This window comes from Camelus bactrianus, chromosome 34 (assembly GCF_048773025.1).
Source record: "Camelus bactrianus isolate YW-2024 breed Bactrian camel chromosome 34, ASM4877302v1, whole genome shotgun sequence".
NCBI lineage: Eukaryota > Metazoa > Chordata > Mammalia > Artiodactyla > Camelidae > Camelus > Camelus bactrianus.
Genome location: NC_133572.1, coordinates 4,439,087 through 4,461,572, shown reverse-complemented (window position 1 = coordinate 4,461,572; position 22,486 = coordinate 4,439,087). Strand labels below are relative to the sequence as shown.

The 22,486-nt window shown below is 53.4% G+C and overlaps 1 protein-coding gene across 3 annotated transcripts in view; it reads left to right on the top strand.

The window, feature by feature from the left end:
* Window positions 1–22,486, top strand: part of VWF (von Willebrand factor) — a 114,414-nt gene that overhangs the window by 15,449 nt on the left and 76,479 nt on the right. For all 3 annotated transcript variants that reach the window (XM_074357439.1, XM_074357438.1, XM_074357440.1), the window contains 5 exons: window positions 2,372–2,493; window positions 16,591–16,807; window positions 18,337–18,459; window positions 19,150–19,261; window positions 19,880–19,926. In XM_074357439.1, coding sequence (XP_074213540.1) covers window positions 2,372–2,493; window positions 16,591–16,807; window positions 18,337–18,459; window positions 19,150–19,261; window positions 19,880–19,926 — 621 coding nt within the window. The remainder of the gene's footprint in view (window positions 1–2,371; window positions 2,494–16,590; window positions 16,808–18,336; window positions 18,460–19,149; window positions 19,262–19,879; window positions 19,927–22,486) is intronic.

Here is a 22,486-nt window from a genome sequence, read left to right as displayed (position 1 = left end):
TCCCTCTCCTCCTGCTCTTTTGTGTCTTGTAATTCTCTCTACTTTGTGTGTGTGTGTGTGATTAATCATGGATTCAATAGGATATTTGTCCTTTACAGTGGCACAGTTTTGAGATTTCCAGAAATGAAAACCCCAGCCCTAAGATGTCTTTCTCTTTCTCCAGGTTTTAAGATTTAAAAAACGAAAAATGGGACCCATGTTACTAGGGAGAAGTTGGTGCTTGTTGGAAAAAAATTGAGGCTCTGGTGATATTTTGGAAATTATCCTCAGAGGACTGTGGGTTTAGTTCTTTTCGGTTGGTAAAGACTCAACAGTTAACCTTGCTTCCTGGCATCATGGGAGTCTGCCCAGCTGGGCTTTAGCGCTGGCTCTCAGAGATTTTTCTGGACACGAGATTATTCGTAATTCCATCCAGTAAGACATCCTTGTGCCTCATTTCAGATGTAGCCTATAGCGTTTCACTTCATAGAGGGTCAGGGATGGAAAGGATCCAAAGGGCATCTATCTGATCCACCATGTCCCACACAAGGAGCTGGGCTCAGGAGATGGTGGGGTCAGCCCAAGGTCACGCAGAGCAATAGAGAGCTGACACCAGACCAGGGGTCGTGCTTCTCTCTTGGGCCTTCCCACCCAGCACAAAGCCTCATCTCTGCCTCCTCCTTGACATGGCGCATTAGAAAGTGGGCAAGCCAGTGGGGCATGTGGCTCAGAACCCAGAGGTCACCTATCACAATGCCTGGCACACAGCAGAAATTCCACAAATGTAAGTGCCCTTCCCTTTGGCTTCTCCTGTGTGTCAGTTTCCTGCGGCTGCCGGCAAATGACCACAAACTCGGTGGCTTAAAACAACAGAACTGTATTCTCTCACAATTCTAGGAAGCCAGAAATCTAAAGCCCAGGGGCTGGCAGGGCTGCACTCTCACCGGAGGCCCTGGGGAGAGTCTGTTCCTTGTCTCTTCCAATTTCTGCTGGCAGTCCTTGACCCCGGGCCACATCCTTGTAGTCTCTGCCTCTGCCTCCTCCGTGTGTCTGTCTGGTCTCCCTCTGTCCTCTCTTACATGATGTATGTGATTGCGTTTAAGGGGCCACTCAAGTAACCCCAGATGAGCGCTTCCTCTCGTCATCCTTGACTCAATCACATCTTTTGCCCTGTAAGACAATATTCGCAGGTTCTGGGAACTAGGAGGTGAATATGTCTTTGGGGGACCATTCTTCTGCTTCCCACACCCCAGATGCCAACTCACTATACTTCCAAGGTCCTGCTTTTCCTTTTTTTTTCCAGGGATAGTTTATTTCCCATTTCCAGGTACATCATGTGACCTTGAACTATGCTTCACTCTTCCAGACCTGGCTATGCAAAAGGTCTGCTTGCCTTGCTGCTCCGCTGAGTCCCTTTGCAATGAAGGCGCAGCAAGCGGTGCTTTTCGGCACCGACTTCGCACCAGGCCGTGCAAGCCCGGAAGGCCGTGACGGTCTCTTGTGGGCAGCTGGCCGGAGCATGACTGCTCTGAGTACCAGTGCACCGACGCTGTGAGAGCACGGGGGATGCAGCGATGGGAGCCTTAGGTTCATGTCACCTCCGTACCTTCATTCTACAAAAAATATTTCCAGTCCACAATCCAGCAGATAAGAGTTTAGAGATAAGAGGCACAGCTTGTAGAGGGGAGGGTGTAGCTCAGGTAGTAGAGCACATGCTTAGCATGCACGAGGTCCTGGGTTCGATCCCCAGCACCTCCTCTAAAAATAAATAAACCCAATTACCTCCCTCCACCAAAAATAAACAAATAAATAAATAAAAATTAAAAAAAAAATAAAAAGAGAGACAGCCTGTGCCCTGAACTGAGGAGCTCACAGTTGACTGGGGGATAAATACAAGCAAAAGGGACCCTAACTCAAAGGAAGATGAGAGTCTTGATAGAAGAGTGGTCAGGGTGCTGAGGGAGCCCAGAGAAGGAACACCAGCCAGGCTGGGGTGGGGGCAGGGAGTCGAGCTAATTCAGAAGGGCTTCCTGGAGGAAGGGGTCCCAGAGCTGCATCTCAAAGAATACGTGGAGATAGTCAAGGTACTAAGGGGATGGGGGACATTCCACAGAGGGAGGAAAGCATGAAAAGGCAGAAGTGACAGTGGTGGTGGGGGGGGCTTGTTCCTCATTGCCTTTCCCGTCACCGTCCTCACTGGGCGCATCCGTCCAGCCACCTCTCCTCAGACTTGGCTGAGCTCCGGTGCCCATGGCCATCTGAGGTGCCCCCACCCCAGATGCCCATGGGCCAGTCTCAAGAAAGTTGATTCAGGTGATGACAGACCTGGAGTTTTCACTCAGAAGTCCTGGGTGTCCTAAATGGCTTCATTCTCTTGAAACTTTCTCCACAGGGACCTTGACCTCAGACCCCTATGACTTTGCCAACTCCTGGGCCCTGAGCAGTGGGGAACAGCGGTGCCAACGGGCGTCCCCCCCAAGCAGCTCCTGCAACGTCTCCTCTGAAATGCAGAAGGTGGGTCCGGCCCCGGCTGGATGTGGTCTGGGTGGTGTGGGGCTTCTGGAGTCAAGAGGCAGAATGACATTTAGGCCCAGGTCCTCCATCGAGGGGAGGGGTGGCACTACCACTGTGGGGCCCTCTGGCTGCTTAGTGTCCCTTGTGCCCCTTTCCTTCTGAAACCCAGCTCTGACCAGAATCTGGTTAACTTGAATTCTAATACCATTCTGGGCCTGAAGCTCTGAAGATGGGCCTGGTCTAATGAGTTGGTACGGCAAATGTCTATACTGTTCTGTTTTACATTCCAATGCCCTCTCGTCCCCAAATAGCATCGTCATCACTGCCACCTGTCTGAAATTCTGCAGTCAAAAATTTTTCTTTTTTTTTAATTAAAAAAATTGTTTTGATTGAAGTATAGTCAGTTTACAATGTTGTGTTAGCTTCTGGTGTACAGCATAGTGACTCAGCTATATATATATACATATATTTGTATATATATATACATATATATTTCTTGTCATATTCTTTATCATTATTACAAGGTATCACAAAGTATTGAATATAGTTCCCTGTGCTCTCCAGTAGGATCTTGCTGTTTATCTATTTTATATAGAGTAATTAGTATCTGCAAATACTCAACTCCCAGTTCATCTCTCCCTCTGCCCCCACTTCCTCCCTGCTAACCACACGTTTGTTTCCTTTGTGAGTCTGGAAAGCCATTCCTTTTTAAGTGCTCAATAAGTGACTGTTATAAAGTATAAATGGGGGGCAAGGCCCCAAGTTTTCAGCAGCCCATCAGTTGGAAGGGGGTTCCTGTACACTTGGTTCAGAGGGGGCGGGAGCTGGTGGGAGGAAAGGGCGGGGACGGGCCTGAAGCCGCTAGCTTGGACGCATGAATGCGAATTAGAGCGTGTAGTCTATCTACACTGAGACTACCTCCAATAATAACCCAAGTCCATCACCTGCAGAACCAAATCTTTGTATAAGCAGAGAAACTCCAGCCCTCTCCTACTCCAGAAGCAAAATAAAACACACCCCCCCCCCAACACACAATACCCCTTTCCCTTCCCCACCCCTACCTAGCGGGAGCAAAATCTGATCTTCTGAACCAAGGAGTATGTCAGGCCCAGGAAAATATTCTGGGTTGATGCTCAACCCACCTGCGTAGACTGGAAGCACAATTTCCAGTTTATCAACAAGTACACTCCAGACACCCCTTTTTCTTGGGTTTCCAGGGTTTCAGTGGTGTCCAGTGTCACCCAGAGCATAGCCCAGGACTGGCAACCGACCAAGGCAGACGAGACGAGCTCTAACTGGGCAGAGGGCGGTGCTGTCGGGAAGGGAGGAGGTTCCTCTTTCCAGGAAAGCTTTGGAATAGCAGATGCTTGCCCTTGTAGCGCCTTGTGTTCCCCTCCCCGGGCCTCGGCATTCTGCTAAGGGCGTGGGTTTGGGGTCAGGCCATTGTCGACTAAAAAAAACAAATGCATAACCTAAAAGTTGAGAGTGAGTTTTATTCGGTGGACTTTCTGAGGACTCGAGCTTGGGAGGTAGCCTCTCAGATTGCTCTAAGAGACTTCAGAGAGGCAAGGGAGAAGCCGGAATATGTAGGGGTTTTTGCAACAAAGACCAGCTAGTCTAGACCATCCAAAGACAAATGTTAATTAAAGAAAACTGGACATCTCAAGTTAGGGAATTCAGCGCTTTTCTATGAATAGGAAGGGACAAGAGTCTGGGCTCATTGAAATCATTCCTTTGATGTGCACCTTAGCTGTCTGGGGCCAGTGTCCTGTGCTTTCCCATCCTGAGTCCCCTCGGGGGCACCACTAGGGGTGGCAGCAGAGGCCGGGCTGCCTGAGTTCCCTCCGCTCACTGTCAGGGCAGCGGTAGCAGCTGATGACTTGATGGCGGTAGTGTCCCTTGTTTGCTGATGTGGCTGGCGATATTTTTCATTCACACCATTTACTGGCTTTGTAACTTGGGGCGAGATGCTTGCCTTCTCCAAGCTTCAGCTTCCACAAATGTAAGATGGGCCCAGGACGCGTACCTGCTGAACGGGGCCTCTGGGAGGATCAGATAGTGCACGGCGGGGCTCGGCTATCGGAGCTGTTACTGTTGCTATCGTTACGTGTGGACTCCCGGCGTCCTCCGGCGTCCGTGTGCCCCTGGAGGGCCGCACTTTGAGAGCAGGAGTTGGAGAAGCGGGCCAAGCACGCGCAGTACTTTCAGCACCAGCTTAAAATTCTTTCTTTCTCTCCGGCCCTCCTCCCAGCCATAACCCCACTTGTTTTGGGGAGCTGAGCCCAGCTCAGGGATAGGGGAGCCAAGTGTCTAGACACGTCCGTGTGTGCGGAAGCCAGCTTCTCTTCCGGAGCTGCTTATAACTCTGGTGAACTTCAGGCTGAAAAGAACGTGTGCGTGTGGGGGGGTGGAGGGGAGGCGGGGTTTTGTCACTTCTTTCTTTTATTTCCAAACACTTCTATGGTTGGCTGCTGGTTCGCCGTCTCCCTCCCTTCGTGTTCTGTAGGCGGGAGTGGGATTGTGGGGGTGGGGTGGGCGTGGGGGCTCAGCTGGTGAGGCAGGTGGAGGGCACGCAGGGACCTCTGATTCCCAGAGCCTGGGCTCTGTCTCACTTTATTTTGCAAACACAGGCAGCGCAGAGCAATTGCAAGACCAGCGCACCCCCCTCGGGTACAAAGCGATCCTCTCACTTACCCCTAAGAAGTGGGAGGTGTAGGCAGGGTTTTCGCACAGGCCTGATCCTGAGGCCGAGCAGAAGGGGGAACCGGGCACTCGGTCTCCCAGAGACAAAGGGGTGGGGGGGGGCAACCCAGAGAAGCCTCGTCTCCAGGGGACCTTGGGAGGCCCCAGCTGCACGCCTGTCACTCGCTTTGGCTCCTGGGTGTGTTAAGGTTCTTACTAACCAGTGTCCTGGGAGCAGGTTAAGAAGTTGGTTACCAAGTTCTTAGTCCTGGCCTGAGGCCCCCAGACACTCAGACCCCCTGAGGCACAAGCTCCTTCAGCTCCCATCTTGTTTCAGGCTGTTTACCTGAGAGGAGGGGCCTGCTTTGTGTCTCAGCACATCAGGCTGTGTTTGCCCAGTCCCAGGGCACCCTCACTGGATGGCAAGCACAAAGACATCTCCTGGGAGGTGACTGCTGTGGTCTGCGGGATTGTCCACAGCCTGCTTGGTCCCACGGGGCCCCCGGGCTCAGAAGTCGGGTCTGGTTAATGGGCATCATTTACAGCAGTTTGCCGCTGTGGCTGCGGGAGCCGTTTGCAGTGGCCAAGAGCTCTGTGGGGGAGGCGGCACTGACCTCAGAGCGTCCCTTGAGCCGCCAGAATCGATTCTCCCACTTCTTTGGCGCTTCCTGCCTTTCCAAGGCGGCACAAGCGATCCACTCGTCCTGAGAGCCAGGTCGTGTTACTTATGCCCCGGGGATGACTGTTTGTTATGCCAACAAACCCAGAGCCTCTCTACTGGGACTGAAGATGGCTTGTGTGATTGCACACAGATTTGCAGTTTTTTTCAGCTTTTCAGGGGGCAGGACTGCTGGAGCTCAGGGTGAAGGCCGCATAATAAAAAGCGCCAAACTATGGATGCGCAAATAATTAGTGTTCATTTGCAGGTAACTCTACTACACAATGAACGCTTTAGAAAGATCTTTAGGTCACTTAAAGAAGAAAGGTTTTAATTGTCAGCCTGGGGAGTACCCGCAAGGGCTGAACCTCACGCAGGGATCTCGTCTTTGTCCTGCTTCCCGCTGCACGTGAAGCCCCCAGCTCCGGGGGGCCCGGGGAGGGGGCCCGGACCTGGGCGGAAGGTCATCCGTGCGATGCTCTTGCTAACTAGGAAGAGGCACCCCTTTCTCAAGACGCTTTACCATCACCTGCTGGGAACTTGCCACAGTAAACGTGATTAATGTGCATAGAACCTATGTACTCGTGTAGCCTTGGGTGTGTTGCCACCGCACTGTGCGACTTGCAGAATACACGATGGCCATGACCTTGGCCTCGCTTCCCTTGGTGGGTGTAGTCCCTGCAACCCTGCTCTTCCTTAGAATCACCTCCTCCGGAGAGGGAGGTCCCTCTCCTGCTTCTGCTGCTGCGATCTGATTGGGAGGCCACTTTTATGCCCTTGGCCCATAGAGTTCTCTCCAGCCTCAGAAGTGGTTCTCAAGATGACTAGTTTTTCTTTCCATCCTGATCCCCTCGGGGGCACCATTGGGGGTAGCTGCAGAGGCTGAGGGCTTGTCAGCTGGGCAGCCCTGAGGGTTTGTCTCCAGGCTGAGTTCCCTCAGGGCTCGCTCACGTTGGGGCCGGCTATAGTGGCTTGCTGGCTGCAACCTCCTTTGTTTACTGATAAGTCAGGCAATATTTTTCATTCCCAGTGCCCACCCACTATGTCCCAGTGATGCTTAGGTCGAAGTTGGGGTTTGAACACAAGCACACACACACACTCACACGTACACACAGACACACACACATTCCCTTTTTTGTAGAGTGAGAACCGCTCTTGAGTCTCTTTCTTAAGTCTTCGGTAGGCTAAGGAGTGAGGATTTATTTTTGTGTGTTTTGCCAAGATCCAAGAATCCTTTTGGAGCTAACCCCTTCACTTGAATCCAGGGCCACAGACGGGGCAGTGAGCTCCTGTGCTTGTGCTGGGACATGACCTTGGTCTAGCCTCAAGGCAGAGACTGGGGGCTGCCACAGGGTTTCAAGACTTCCCTCAAATTAAGCAGAACTTGGCCTTTCAGGGTGTTTGACCAACGCTGGAGGAGGTGTCGTGGGACACAAGGCAATGCAGGTGGTCAAAAGAATTTACCAAAGACCACGAGGATTTAAGAACAAAGGGAAGTTTAGTAGATACGCTGCTACAGGCAGCCACGGGCCACACAGACAGGGGTGCCTGTGTGAGCGGCAGGGTGACCGGGCGGGGTCTTTTATTAGGGGAGGGGGCTGTGCCCACAAGGGTAGGGGGCTGACTGATCAGTTCGCACACAGGTACCTGACTGTCAGGGACTCTCTGAATAATAGCATTTAGGACTCTGATAAGGGCAGGAGGTCAGGCCATCCGCCCAGGGAGCTGTGAGCCGGGCTGTCTCCTGGGGCATTTAGCTTTGTTAGGATGCTTTTCTCTTGCAGAAATGCAGGTATGCGGAGAGTCCTGCCCTGGGGAGTTGGGGGTTAAGGGGTCAGTAGGCTCCAGGCACACTGAGAGCCCAGGAATGGGGGGGGGGTGTTATAAACTTCAGAGAGTGCCAGCCGACCCCACTGGAGGGTCAGATAAGGTGCACATGCCCCCCCCCCCGCCCCCCCGGCCCAACCCAGCAAGCTCAGCATCCTTTCATTGCACTACCTGGTCCTTTACTGACCCAACAGAGCGTCAGTGGTGTTCTCTTCCACGGTTGTTTCGTGTCTCGTGTGTGTCTTGTCCCTGGACGAGGTTGCAGATCTGCCTTGGACAGAGTCAGTATGCAGACATCTCAGTAAGCCTGTGCTGATGGGCACCTTCAGATTCCAGTCCTCACCAGGGGGATGAAAGAGAGACACTTAGGAAACGTTTCATGAAAGGATGTTGAGATTGCTGGGTCGAGGGGGGCACGTGCACTCTCTTATCACAGAGCTGGTTATCCTTCCTGATCAGCGAGGGATGGGTGGATGGAGCGGTTCCATCCCCAGAGCTTGGACCGACCCCAAACTGCGATCCCGGGGCTGGTCCTAGGCCCTTGCCCTCCCAGCCAGCTGGGCCCTGCCCCAGTCTCTGGAAACTCAGATGCCACCCAGGAGAGCAGGGCAGAGGGGGGATGGGTCCTTTGGAGAGCTCCGTGGCCATCTCTCTTGGCACTGGGGACTTCAGCAACATACCCAATTACCCCACTTCTCATGAGGACTGTTCCCCAACCATCTCAGAGAGAGAAATGTCCAAGTCCACAAAAGCCATCCATTTAGTGGAAATCCTATCAGCCAGTTTCACAGGGTCCTTTTGAGCCAGATCTTAGAATGTGGGTGGGCATCCCAGGCCAGGCAGAAGTTATAAATAGAACCAGCAACCCTCCCCCTTCCATCCTTGCAGGCTGACCAGTAAGAAACGGTGCCCTGCCCTGGGGGTGAATTCTTGAACCCACTCCTTTGGACCAGTTCAGGCCTGGGCGCCTCCATGCCGCCTCCGGGGACAGCTGCAGGGCACCCACCCCAGGGTCTGGCTGAACAATCTTGCACTTTCCATATTAGCCCCCGCTTTCTTTGTTCACTTCAGACCTAGGAATGCCCCCCACCCCCTTCTCCTCTGTCAGCCGTTTGAAAACCAGCACAGTAGCTAAGCCTCAGACCTCCTGCTGCTGTGTTTTCTCCCCACCTTCCCGTCTGCCCCTGGGGAGAGGTGCTGCGTTGCTCCCCCCTCCCTCCAACAGGCTTGGCATCTCCAGGGAGAGGCCTGGTCTTCTTTAATGAACTGAAAATGTAATGAAGCAGGGCCCCAGTTGGGTCTGCACACCCACCCAGGCAGGGTGAGGTCATGGCTGGACGGAGCTGGGCTGGCGCTCTCTCGCCAGCCTCTGGCACCGCAGACAAGAGATGCAGGAAGAGAGAAGGAGCTGATGCCGGGCATCGGAGCCAGGGAGATGCTGAAAGTAGATTAGCTGACCCTTCTTTGGTCTCCCTGCCAGAATGGTTTAGCAAAGAGCTGAGGAGAAGCCATTTCCCAGCTGTTTGGCTAGTACTGACAGCAGGCCAGTGAAAATTACTGCAAGCACTTGACTGCCTCCCTGTGTGACCTCCTTTAGTTTTTACCTTACAGCCGTGCCTAAGGCAAGCATTGCTGTCTATGTTAGTTAAGACTAGTTTCCGCTGTGACCAGACACCTAAAGTAGGAATGGCTTACGCTGCATACAAGTGTATTTCTCTCTCGTTGTCAAGGAGCTCTGGGTGGGATGTCCAGGGCCATGCGGATGCCATGGTGTTGGGATGCAGGGTCCTTCTGGCTTGTTTTTCTGTTGTCCTCAGCCTCATGGCCCAATATGGCAGCTCAGGCGTCAGGCATCATGACCACATTCCAGCAGTAGGAAGGAAAAGGTTGAAGACAGAAGCACCCCCTCCTTTTGAGGCTGCTTCCTGGGAGTTGCACAGGACCCTCCTGCTCCTGCCCTGGTGGCAAAGTTTAGTCCTATGGCTACTCCCAGCTGCAAAGGTGGCCAAGAAGTGGAATCTTTATTCCCAGTGGTGAGGTATCCAGGGGAAGATTGACAACCAAGGCTTTAATGACTAAGAGAGAAGGGAGGAATACATCCTGGACAACTTTCAGTCTCTTCCTCAATCTCCCTCTTTTACGGGTGAGGAAACAAAGGTGTAGAGAGGGGAGATGATTTTCCTGAAGCCACACATTTTGTAAGTGACAGGGTTGGGATTCCAGCCCCATTGTACTTCTGAAACCTGGGCTGTGTCCACTGTGTGACACTGTTTTCTAATCTGATTGGTAGGAAACAAGGTGGGGAGGGTGGGTGCGTCGGGGACGTGGAAAACCAGCTGAACTGTGGTTTGGTGGCAGATGCCTGGCCTGTGGGATGGAATCAGAGTTTGAGTCCAGCTCAGTTACTGCCTCACTGGTACACGTTGGCAAGCTAAATAGACGGAGGGCCCCTTCACACTCTTAAAGGTGACTGAGGATGCCGAAGAGGCTTTGCTTCTGTGGATTATATCTGTTGGAAGTTACCATGTTAGCTATTCAAATGGAAAATTTTAAACCTATTAATTCATTTAAAAGTAAGAAACACATTCTATTTACCATGAACCCCATCTTTTTAATAAACATAAAGATGTATTCCAAACAAAAAAAGTCTGGGGAGAAGACTGGCACTGTTCACAGTTTTGCAGATCCCTCTGCTGTCTGGCTTGGGAGAAACGAGCTGCAGCCTCGCATCTGCTTCTGCCCGTGGGGCTGTAGTGATAACCGTACATCACGTAGCCTCTGGAAAATTCCACTCTGCATTTGCGAAATGATGAGGGCATAAAGGTCAAATAACATCTCAGTGTTATTATGAAAATAGTTTTGACCTCGTGGCTGCCTGGAAGGATCTTGGGAGCCTGTAGGGGGTGTTCCCTGGACCAGACTTTGAGAACTGAACTGGTGAATGCTTTACTCTCTCCATGCTTCAGTTTCCAGCTCTGAAAGGCAGTGTTTATCCAGCCTTTCTCTGAGGTTTGTGGTCTTTGAAGGGGGTCTTCAGACCTCTGAAGGGCAACGTGTGGGAGCAGGTGAATGATGTCTTCTGAAACAAGTTTATTTCCTGGGTTAGGAAGGAGTGCAGTGCACGCAGAGGGGAGGAGGGGGCTGGTCTGCCTCTCCTTAAAGTAGGGAGGTGGGCGGAGAGTCCGTGGGGGGAAGTCCAGCCCCGGGCTCTGTAGCTCAGTAGCCTTGGGTGGGTGGTGAGAGGCCAGAGGAAGCTGCCTAGCTGGCCAGGAGCTTGTGTTCTGCTGGCCCACCCACCACTGCAGTGCGTGACTGTGCCCAGGTCCCATGGACGAGAGGGCAAACGAAGACACCTAAATCGTGGATGGCTTGGGATCCAAGGGGACACGTGGGAACAGGCGTGGACACAGAGGCCAGCCTGCTCATCAAACCCTAAAGTGGATGGAGTAACTGGGGACGAATCAGAAAGGCATCTCTGAGCACTTTACTCAGGGAGGAACAAACCAAGGGTCTGGAGGCAGGAGCTTAGGAGAAAATAGAGACTTACTCAAGGAGAGTCTGTTAGGTTGGGACTAAGACAGGGGCCAGGTCATCTAGAGAGAGAAGCTGAGGCCACGGACCTATTAGAACAGTGTCCTGGAGCAGCTGTGCCTTTGCTGGGGCGTCATTGACAACACCCTGTTTGGGTCGACCGTAATTACTCTATTTCTTCTCCCACCTGAATCTATACCGTCGGCCTTGCCTGGCATGGCCTTCCTCCTGCCCTGAATCTAGGTCCTGTGTAGCATCCAGAGCCTGGTTCAGGCCGTGCCTCCTTCCCCGGCATCTCAGGTGCAGGTTCCTTCCAGCTGCGGTTGGCCTCACCGTTGGGAAGACCCCCTTAAACTGAGACTGTGTCTTTGGGCTGTTATGTAAACATTTCTCGTGGGAACATCTGGTGCAGGTAGACGAAAAGCTCCGAGAACTGGGGGGTCTGACCTTCTCATTGTCGTGTTCTTGACTATCAGAGGCGACCTGGCCCTTCTTTATTGCCTGGTACTTGTGTCTTAGGGACACAGTTCCCATGTTTGAAAAGCCTGCAGGGAAACTGGGGAGATGGCCATAGAAACAGCTAATTTTGGCACAAGAGTAGATGCGCCCAGAGAGCTGTGGGAGCAGCTAACCTAGCAGCATGGGCACATCGGGAACTGATCAGAGAAGGCTTCCTGGAAGAGGTAGCTCCTGAGCTGAGGTGTGAGTAGGAGTTAGTGGGGCCAAAGCAGGGGAGAGGAGGGAGGGCGGAGGGGATGGGAAGAGGGACAGCCTCCCCAGCGAGGCTTTACTAGGGCTGGGACCCAGTCTGTTTGCTTTCTGTCGTGTGCCTTGCCTGGGACCGTGCCTGGACAGTGTAGGTGTGCAAGAAATTGACTGAGACATCAGGGTGTATTCAGGAAACCATCAGTAATGTGGGAGATTGGGAGAGGGTGGGGTGAACCAGAGAGGGAGGCTGGGCTCCGATCACGGAAGGCCTGGCCTTGCTGCCTCCCTAATGAGCTGGAACTTTGCCCTCCAAAGCTGGGGTAGGACTTAGTCAGACCCGCCTTTTGTAGTTTAAAAAAATTTTTTAAATATTTCTTTTTTTAATGGAGGTACTGGAGATTGAACCCCGGACCTTGTGCACGCCAAGCACACACTCTACCACTGAGCTCCACCCCCCACTCCATTGCCTTTTGTGTTGACCACACAGCCAGTGCTTGCTGAGTGGAGGTGTGGTCACCTCCTTCCGGTCCGTGTCTCTAAACTGGGTCTGAGAGGACGTGGTAGCTCCATCTCTGACCTGCATCCTTGGAGATGTCTTGTCTTGGGACCTGGCCTGGTCTGGGGGATGACCTGTGTCGCCGTGCTGCCGCCGCGGGCTGAGGCTGCGTGGGCTGCAGGGGCTGGCGGACCCCTGAAAGACCTGCCTGACTGTCACACTGCAGTCACCTCAGTGGGCCAAGCTCAGGCCAGGGCTGACCAGAGGCTGGACCGGAGGACAGACTTTTCCTCTTGTCTGAGAGAGAAGTCCTAGGCAGATTTCAGGTGCACATGGCCGAGGCCACAAGAATCGTTCTAAGGGAGGTGGCTGTGTCTGCAGAAATCCACTCCCATCCTGCAGGCAAATGATCAGAAAACACCCTTCTAGCTAAGGCTTTCTGGAAACCATTTAATACCTCCAGGGACCTCCCAGGAAATGGGCTGGAGCACCGTTCCCACTTTTCCTCTGGGCAAGGAAAAGATGAATGAGGGCCAGCTGGAGACAGCCACGCTGGACCCCGCCCCATCTCGCTCCGAAAGTAGGGGTACACCCGGACTCCTGAGTCTCGTCTTTCCTCTGGCTGTTACTGTGTCCGCCGAGGTGCCTGGTCCCCGTGGCTGCAGGGCTGGTCCTGTGGTGAAGGGACTGCCCCAAAGCACTGCCCTACAGCCCAGGCAGTGGCGGCCATCGCTGGAAAACTCCCATGAAGTTGCCTTTTGGCATTTTTCTGTGGTCCTAAATTGTGGATGAGGCAAGAGGTAGGCGACGAGGGCCCAAGCACCCGCCTCCCGAGGACGCCCTCAGCTGCCCTTTAAGAGTCCAGTAAGCTCACTTTCTGAGTGGCGTTTCTTACTGAAAAAGCAATGCGTCAACAATGAAATCAAAGAGGAAATTAAAAAATACCTTGAGACAAATGAGAATGAGAACAAAACCACACAAAATCTAAGGGATGCAGCAAAAGCAGTGCTAGGAGGGAAGTTCATAGCTGTACAGGCCTTCCTCAAAAAACAAGAAAAATCTTAAATAAACCACCTAACCTACCACCTAAAAGAATTAGAAAAAGAAGAACAAACAAAACCTAAAATCAGCAGGAGGAAAGGAAGAAAAAGATCAGGGAGGAAATAAATAAAACAGATTTTTAAAAAATAGAGAAAAAATCAATAAAACCAAGAGCTGGTTTTCTTTTGAAAGAGTAAACAACGCTGACAAAACTCTGGCCAGGCTCTCCAGGAAGGAAAGAGAGAGGACACAAATAAACAAAATAAGAACTGAGTGGCACGTCTAACGGGTCAGGTGGTGTAGCGGGACGGAAGGAAACAGACCCAGGCCTCAGCCTCCTTCCCTGAACCTCGCTGGGCAGTGAGGATGGAGATTCTTAGAAAGAGTTCGAAAGAAGAGCGAGTCTCTCCCCCACCCCACCCCACCCCACCCCCGCACTGGAAAGAAACCCACTTTTTTTCTGGAGGAGCGTGACCCTCCCGAATGAAAGACCAATAGGAGCAGCCCTGTGTTCACCACGAGCCCCCCGGATCCTAGTGTTGCCACGGCAACCGCTCATCCCTATGCAACGCAGGCAGGTGGAGATGGGGAAAGGGACAAAGACGTCCTTCTGTCCTATTGGTGACCTGCTCACCATCTGGAGGCTAAGCCTGATTGCAGGAGGGACGGTGGAAGGGCTCTCTCTGGCGGCCAGGATACCGAGGATGATGGCGGAATGGGGTCCCCAGTCATCATTTCTTAGGCGAAACATTTTACATGCACTGTTCCACTCAGTCTTCACCTCATTCTTTTCAGGGAGGCACTGTTATTATTACCCCCAAACCCAGAGGAGGCGGGTTGAGTAAACAGCCTGGGTCACACAGCCAGCATGCGGAAGAGGCAAAAGCTGGGCTCCGAGCTATGAAGTCGTAACAAGTCTAGGGCAGGACTCTTCCTGGCACTGTCTTCAGAGCCCTCAGTTTCCCCAGTGTGCTGTGCTCAGGTGGCAAATGGTAGGATGCATGTCATCACCAAGCCCTCAGTGGCAGATGGACCCACAACAGCCTCTCTGTTCATCAGCTCCCTGCTGGGCGCCCGGCTCTGAGTGTCCACCTGCGAGGCAGTGTCTGGTTACTGTTCCTGCCTTACTCCAGGAGGCCCTCCTCCAGCAAGGGACAAGGTTTGCCTCTGTCCCCACCAGCAGGCAGTGGCTGAGCTAGGCTCAAGCCTCTGCTTTTTCTCAGCCACTCAGTGGGTGCGGGATCTCCAACCACAGGGAGTCAGTCAGAAGGAGGAGGGTTGGGGAGGGAGGGAGAGCTGCTCTCAGCCACTGGCTCCCAGCATGCAGAGCTGCTAATTGTCCTGCCAACCAGTCTGTCTGCTGTGGCTTTGCGGTTCACAGCCCACACGGCTGCTGCTTTTCTGAGGTGCAGAGGGAGCCAGCCACACCCAGCTGCCTGGGCCAGCTGGCCCTGGAGCTCCCAGGGTACCTCGCTCTGGGGCCTGTAGCCAGCAGGTGCCTGGTCCTGACTGTGCAGGTGGGGAGGGGCGGGGCCCCTGGTCCACAGCACGGCCCTGGTGCTGCCTGGGTGGCTTTCCTAAGTGGTGAGCGGCACCGGGTCGGATTTCCAGTCCTCCAGACGAGGCCCAGGGGCCTGGCTCCTGGCTCCTCATTTACGCAGCCTTGCCCCGGCCATCCTGTGTTCAGTTTGAGCAGGTTGGGTTTCCCTGTCCTCAGAACCGGTCATTTCTTTCCTCTTGTTCACCGTCCCCTTTAGGGGACCAATTTGCCCTGGTTCACCCTCCGGGCGCAGCACTCCCTGTAGATGCCCCGTTCTCCTTTCACAGGTGCCTGGCTCCCAGTCTTGGGGGAGCACATCTGTGCTGGAAAGGAATCGTCCCCCACCCCCACCCCCGCCCTGTGTGGATTATTTACAGCGACAGGATGGTGTTGTGTCAAAGCTAAGACGTTGTCGCGGGGGAGGGTATAGCTCAAGAGGTAGAGTGCATGCCTAGTATGCACAAGATCGTGGGTTCAATCCCCAGTACCTCCTCCAAAAATAAATAAACCTAATTATCTCCCTCCCCGCACCAAAAAAAAAATTAAATGAAAAAAACAGTATATGTTGTTAAAAAAAAAAAAAGCTGAGACGTTGTTGATTCCAAGACACGTCATTGTTGCATGTGTCACTAAGAAAGAAAAAGCTGGGGGGAGGGAAATGGCTCAGTGGTAGAGCACATGCTTAGCATGCATGAGGTCCTAGGTTCAATCCCCAGTCCCTCCATTAAAAAGAAAAAAAAAGGGAGAAGCTGCCAATTAAAGCGTGATACCTCTTGTAAGATGCACCCCATTTTCAGAGATGTTAAATTGTGAAGAAGATGTGAATTTAGAGTCCCTGACACACAGGCTGCAGAAACGTTCACAGGTGCATGTGGGGGGTCTATGCTGATGTGTCACAGGAATCGTCTGTGACAGCAGTTTCAAACCTGCCTGTGTTACTGGGTTGAGGGTATCAACACACTGATAAAATCCAAGAATAGCCCTGGCCTGGCGCTGCCTCTGGGATCCTTTAGAGAGTCCTAGCATGTTTTTGCTGATGGAAGCTGATCCGATCTGCCCTCAGGAATCATCTGGGGAATGTTTGCTGAACTCCATCCCCGACACACTGAGTTCAGACGTCTGGGGCTGAGGCCCAGGGAGCTCTACTTTATAAAACACTCTGTCCCACCTCCTCGTCTCTGAGGAAGCCCCCTCATCTTGGAGAAGCCAAGGTCAGGGAGGGGCGCAGACTAGGTGAGTTCAAAGCAGATGCTGACCGGCCTTCCTGGTCTGAGCCACACGGCCTCCCGCGGAATTTCAGCAGAACTTCAAGTGCAGAGCTCCCTTCAGGAGTCTTTCTCTGCTCTTTCCCTCCAGAGACAGGCCAGGGCCTGGGCATCTGCATTGGCAGGGCTCTGTCTAGGAGGTCGCCCTAGTCCGGGGAGCGCTCCACTGGCCGCTGGACTGTGTAGTTTGACACACGTGACAAGCACCTGCTGGGTGTGAGGGAGTGTGTTTGGGTTTCTGGGCGGGGCTGGGTCTCCAAGCACCAAGGTCGGGAGTTGCTAAGCGAACCCCTGAAGGGCCAGGCGGTGTGGGTGCCGCCCGTGCTGACGTGGTACCTCCTCCCTGCAGGGCCTGTGGGAGCAGTGCCAGCTTCTGAAGAGTGCCTCGGTGTTCGCCCGCTGCCACCCCCTGGTGGACCCAGAGCCCTTCGTGGCGCTGTGTGAGACGATGCTGTGCCCGTGCGTGCAGGGGCTGCAGTGCCCGTGCCCCGTGCTCCTGGAGTACGCCCGGGCCTGCGCCCAGCGGGGGATGGTGCTGTACGGCTGGACAGACCACAGCGCGTGCCGTGAGTCAGCGTGGGGCCGAGCGGCGTCTGTCCCCGTGTCACTCCAGAGGCTCTCAGGCTGTCAACCCCCAACCAGCCAGTGCCTGCCAAGACCCGCATCCCGGTGCCCAGTTCCCACCTGGCTCCTGTGTGTCTGCTGGTCACAGAGCGAATCTCCTGCCTTAATGGCTTGGAGGAGGCTTGAGACACCCTCCTAAGTTCCCCGCATCACTTCTCCTGCCTCTGTTCTCATGCCGTGCCTCCCTTAGGAAATTCAAACTCAAAAACATTCCCCGGCTCCAAGGGGAATCTCAGCAGTTAGTGTCTGAACTGACTGGGAACAGGGCGGTGGCCAGAGTGTCCCCGGGGTGATCCTGGGGTCATTGTAGGCGTTTATCAAGTTCTTCCCTTTCATTAAATCCCTCCTCGCCTCCAGGTGCGTGCTCATCATCCCTCGCCCTCACCTGATTATCTGATCTCATTGGGTGCCTAGTCACTGTCACTGTTACCACCCCCCAGTTATCACAATTAAGTAGGAGCTTCTCCAGTCACCTTGCAAGAAGCGTCCTCTCCCCTCAGACTTCCCACTGGTCCAAAGGTGTGCCGATGGACAGGCAGCCTGTGATGATTACGCAGATCACACCGGCTGATCACGCAGGGGAGTGGGGCCAAGTATTTACACTGCACACACCCCGTTTGGTTTGTGTTTTTCAGCTTATAAATTAGAGCTTTTCATCTGTGCTGGGGGGTGTGGGGAAGGTGGTTATTAGCAGTTGGGTTCGCCCCTGAGAGGAGGAGTTGCTGCTTTTCAGGTCTTTGAAGGTAGGATGAGGAGGTGCCTGCGGTATCTTGGAGGAGAAAGGGTTTGGGGTGCTGAGATGCTCTGGTCCTTCTGGTCCTGTGGTCTGAGCATCAGTCAGTGGCGGGTGAGGAGAGAAAGGAGAGCCAGTCCCTGTCCATGAGGAGCTGGGTCTGCGCGGAGGATAGAGGCTTAGGAGGCGAGGCTCCGGGGACAGTCCTGCTGCTCGGTGGACGTAGATGGGAACGAACGTCCCCCGTGTGGGGAGGGGGCGTGACGCTGTGCACTTGGTACTGGGCGGCGCCTTTGCCTGGGGCCAGTTTCTGGGGGAGGAGGAGCCCTCAGAGGAGGGATGTGATGGAAGACACTGTCTACCCCGTGTTTGGCTTCCAGGCCTTGCATTTTCCACCTGGAGGCATCTGGCGTCACCCTGAGAGGGTCACAGGGACACCCTGGGTGGAAGGGACAGAGCAGAGAGAAGCAAAATGGAGATCAGAGGACCAGGGGGAGGGGTGGGGGTCCCAGGTGACCCTGCCGAGTCTCAGCCAGGACCCACATGGTGGAATTTGTTCATTTAGGGGAGGAGTGATCAGTGGGGTGGCCTTGGAGGTGACGTTGGCCACTGGGGTGCCTTTGGGGTGGAGGTGGGCCCCGGGGCCCTGCAGACAGAGGGGGCAGACAAAGGGGGCTCTGGGCACGGTGTGGCTTGTGAGATGCTGCCTTGGAGAGGCTACTGAATTTTCCGTTTCAGGACCGGCGTGCCCCGTGGGCATGGAGTACAGGGAGTGCGTGTCCCCCTGCACCAGAACCTGCCGGAGCCCGCCGGTCAGCGAAGCGTGTCGGGAGCAGTGCGTGGACGGCTGCAGCTGCCCTGGTAACAGACTTCCCGCTCTGTTTACACGCCCGAGACCTCCTTGCCAGTGCCCTTGATGGGGGAAGCCAAAGGCCACGTGTGTTTGGTCCCCGTTGCCGAAATCAGAGGCCTTTTATGTAGTTCAGTCTTTGTCCAGAGTGATCAGGGTTGAGCTGGCATTTATTTTTAATTTACGTTTTCCTGGTGTTCTGTACCCACGAACGCATGTGCGTCTGGGGAGTAGAAGGGCAGTCTGGGCTCCAACAGCGGCTTTGTTTGGGGAGCACGTGGCCCACTCTGAGCTGCCATGGTTTCTTGGTTAAACATCAGGGAATGGTCTGGGAGAAAGATATTCTGAGGTAGTTCCTGGGTTTGCCATGTGAGCTCAGCTTTGCACTCGAAAGTCTTTTTCAGGAGAGACTTGTGAGCTTCGGGGAAAAGTTCTGGTTAATTACTGAGAGGGCTGTGTGTTTTGATTCACAACTTCTCTACTGGAAGACCTTGAACAAATCTCTTTTCCCCATTTCTTCATCAGTAGAGAGGTGATAAATAGCACCCCCCCCATACTGAACACTGTGAAAGCTCAGCCCCCCAGGATGAGTTCTTTGCCCTTCCCATGAGAACCCCTGAGCTGAACCCGTGGGGATTCTGTAGTTGTGAGATGAGTGATGATGGCAAGGTTGAGTCTCTGCCCTGATGCCCTTGACCCAGAGGGGCAGCTCCTTGATGGCAGCCGCTGTGTGGAGAGCACCGAGTGTTCCTGCGTGCATTCTGGGAAGCGGTACCCGCCAGGTGCCTCCTTCTCGCGAGACTGCAACACCTGGTAATTGGGCTGAGCCATGTGATCTGGGGGACCTGCCCGGGGCTGTGGGAGGGGTTGGCTGGGCCAGCGCGGGCAGTAAGGGCACCGGCAGGTGAAACGGGACCTGGCCTGGGCTGGGGGTGGTTTGGGGAAGGGCGTGGAGGCTGATGATGGAGAGAAAGGCTTGTACACAGATCTGCCTGGAGGAGGGAGGCGGGTGTGTGTGAAAGGTCCCTTTATAAGCAAACATCTCTAACTTTCCCCCAACTGTGCTTTAATCAGTGACTCTCTCTCCCTGAAGAGGGACTTTAAGACAGTCACCAAGCCACAGGCGGTCCTACCCTCCTTGATCACTGACCCACTAGGTGGGAGGAGGCCGTGGTGCCCAGTGGACACCTGGGGGCCTGCCCTCCAGGCTCTGCTGCTCCAGCCTCACTCCAGCCATTTCCTCCAGAAGCCCCTCTGGCTGTCTCCCTGGGCCAGCGGCTGGCTCTGCCTGACCCTGCATATGCGGGAGGAGAACGCCAGGCCTCTTCCCTGGGCTACCTTCCCCCGCGTGGCAGTCTTCCAGGAGTCTCCCAAACCCGGACGCCTGTGTTTACAGAACCACCCCATGACCTGTGCTTCTCTCCCCAACAGCATTTGTCGAAACAGCCTGTGGATCTGCAGCAACGAGGAGTGTCCAGGTAGGTGAGCCTCCCCTCCCTCCCCGCTCTGAACGCAGACGAGTGGCCTCCCGTGCCAGCCGGGGACCGCAGGGCTGGATGCGACCCGACCACAGCTCCCTTACAAAGCCAGCCATGCTAACCTGCCCTGGGCCAGCAGCGGGAGGCCCTCCAGCAGCTGAATGGGGAGAACACACGTGGGCTAAGGTTTCATTGTCCGTTTCTCTTCATCTGTTTGCTCAAAGGATTACAGTTGAATGAGCTGTAAAAACTGTGAGGTGTCAGGTTACTAAACAAGGATGACGCAAATTCCTTGGAAAATTAAGAGGAAGAAGGGCCTGGCAATTCTTTAAGCTTAGAGTGAGTAATTTTGGGAATTTTCTGGAATGCCTGATCTGAAGACCTTGGCACCATCCAAAAGCTAGGAAAACCAGGCCACCGAATACGCCCTCCTGCCTGGAAAGTCTGTTTAGGGGCAGTTGCCTTATCATCTCTGCCTTTATTTTCTCCTCTGTTTAGCCTCAACTCTGTTCTATTTACTGCAAACGTTGCCCATTCAAAGCTGCCTCTGTCTCACCCCCCCCCCTTGACCCTGGCTCTTCTCCTGATGCCCCTCTCCTCTGTGATGGTTGCTGTATGTTAGGCACTGTGTTCAGCACTTTGCATGTATGACCTCATCACCACGACCTATGAGGCAGGTACAACTTCTTCTTATGTTACAGAAGAGGAAACAGACCCAGAGAGGTTAAGTAACTCACCCAAAGTCACACAGCTGCTATGAGGCAGAGACAGGACTCAAACTGACAACGGTCTGACCTCTACTCTTGCCTTTCCCTCTACTCCCCTTCCACGTCTTTGACCCATCCCTTGGCAGGAGGGTCTCTGCCATTTCTCATGAGTGCTGGCGAGGCCCCACGCTTAGTTAAAGACTAGCTCAGCCTCAGTGCTCGTGCTGGACACTACTTCGTGGGTCACCGTGTTTGTGGAGCGCAATAAAAAACAGCCAGGCAAATAGTCTGATGGCAAGCTCTTGTCCCTTTGGCGCCAAGAGGCTACGCTGGCTTTGGTGGGCTGGCAGGGGGTTGAGCTTACACGCCTGGGCTCGTATTTGGGGTCTGTGGCTTTAGAGTCACTTAGTAGGACTTACTTAGTGCCCACTACACTGGGGAAATTCTGGAACTAGATGGAAACTGGATGGAAAGTGGGCATCAGGGCTGGGCCACTTACTTGGCCCAGGGATGGCCAATCAGCCGATTTATCTTCTGTACAATTCTTGAAAAAAGCGCAAAGAACAAAAGATGCTCTTGCAAGTGATGTTGATGCTCCAGTTTAACATAATCATACCCTTTGAAAGAAAGACATGAGGTTGCTGCAGCTGACCCGTGGAAAAACCTTTTAATATCTAAATAGTAAGCATTTATTGTATAAAGTCTATGAGGTACCAAGGGTGGAATTAGAAATTTAACTTACTGTGTTTTGTCAGAATGACTACCAGATTAGGAAAGCTTAATAACCACTTTCTATAGGGAACGTCTTCCATCCATCCATCCATCCATCCATCCATCCATCAACCATACATTCATCTAACCATCTAATCATCCATCCATCCATCCATCCATCCAACAATTATTTAAACACCCATTGGGTACATGATGGAATGCTTGGTTTGGGGCAGACAGTACCGTCCCCTGGTTTTCAGCTCAAAATCTGGATGATAACTTTGTTGAGGATGCAAGAAATTTTCTTGATGGCTTGATGGGAAGATAGCTAGTTCCATCTCTGTGGTCTATGGAGTGGTTTGCTATTTTGCCAACACAACAATAAGCTGTTACTCTGTGTGTTCAAAGCCTCAGCTCTGACCTTCTTTTTCTAGTTCTGGAGTTGGTGGTTGCCTCTCAGTCCATTTATACCTATAGCACATATCATGTCTCTACACCTGCCAAGAGTCAGCTGGCAGTGGGGCTGTCTTATCCGCCAGCGTGACGATTGCTGGCAGAGCTTCTGGTGGGAAGTTTCTGGAAGGGAATATGCCTGGCTCTGCTAGTAAAACAAAGAGCAGGCTGGGGCTTCCCTGGAGGAGCTGACATTATGAGCCTTAGAGAGCTGAGTTTTGATTCTCTGGAGTAAGATGAGAGTGTACTAGTTGTCTGTTAGGTGTAACAGATTGCCCTCACACTTAGCAAACAACAGACATTTATTTCTCAGAGTTTCTGTACGTCAGAAATCTGGGTGCGGTTTAGCTGGGTGCCTCTGGCCCATGATGTCTCATGAAGTTGTGGTCAGGTTATTGACTGGGGCTGTGGTCTTAACTGAAGGTTCCTCCGGGGTGAGAGGGTCACGCTGAATCTCTCTCCCGTGATGGTGGGCAGGCCTTTGTCCCTCTCCACGTGGCCCTCCCCTGGGGCTGCCTCGTGACATGACACGTGGCTTCCTCTAGGGTGAGTGACCTCAGAGAGAGTGAGACAGGGCAGCCAAAACAGAAGCCACGGTCCTTTAAAAACCTGCTCTCCAAGGTGACAGCTGTATTATATTTGCTAGAAATAAGACCATGTGGTCAGTCTGCACTCAAGGTGAGGGCGTC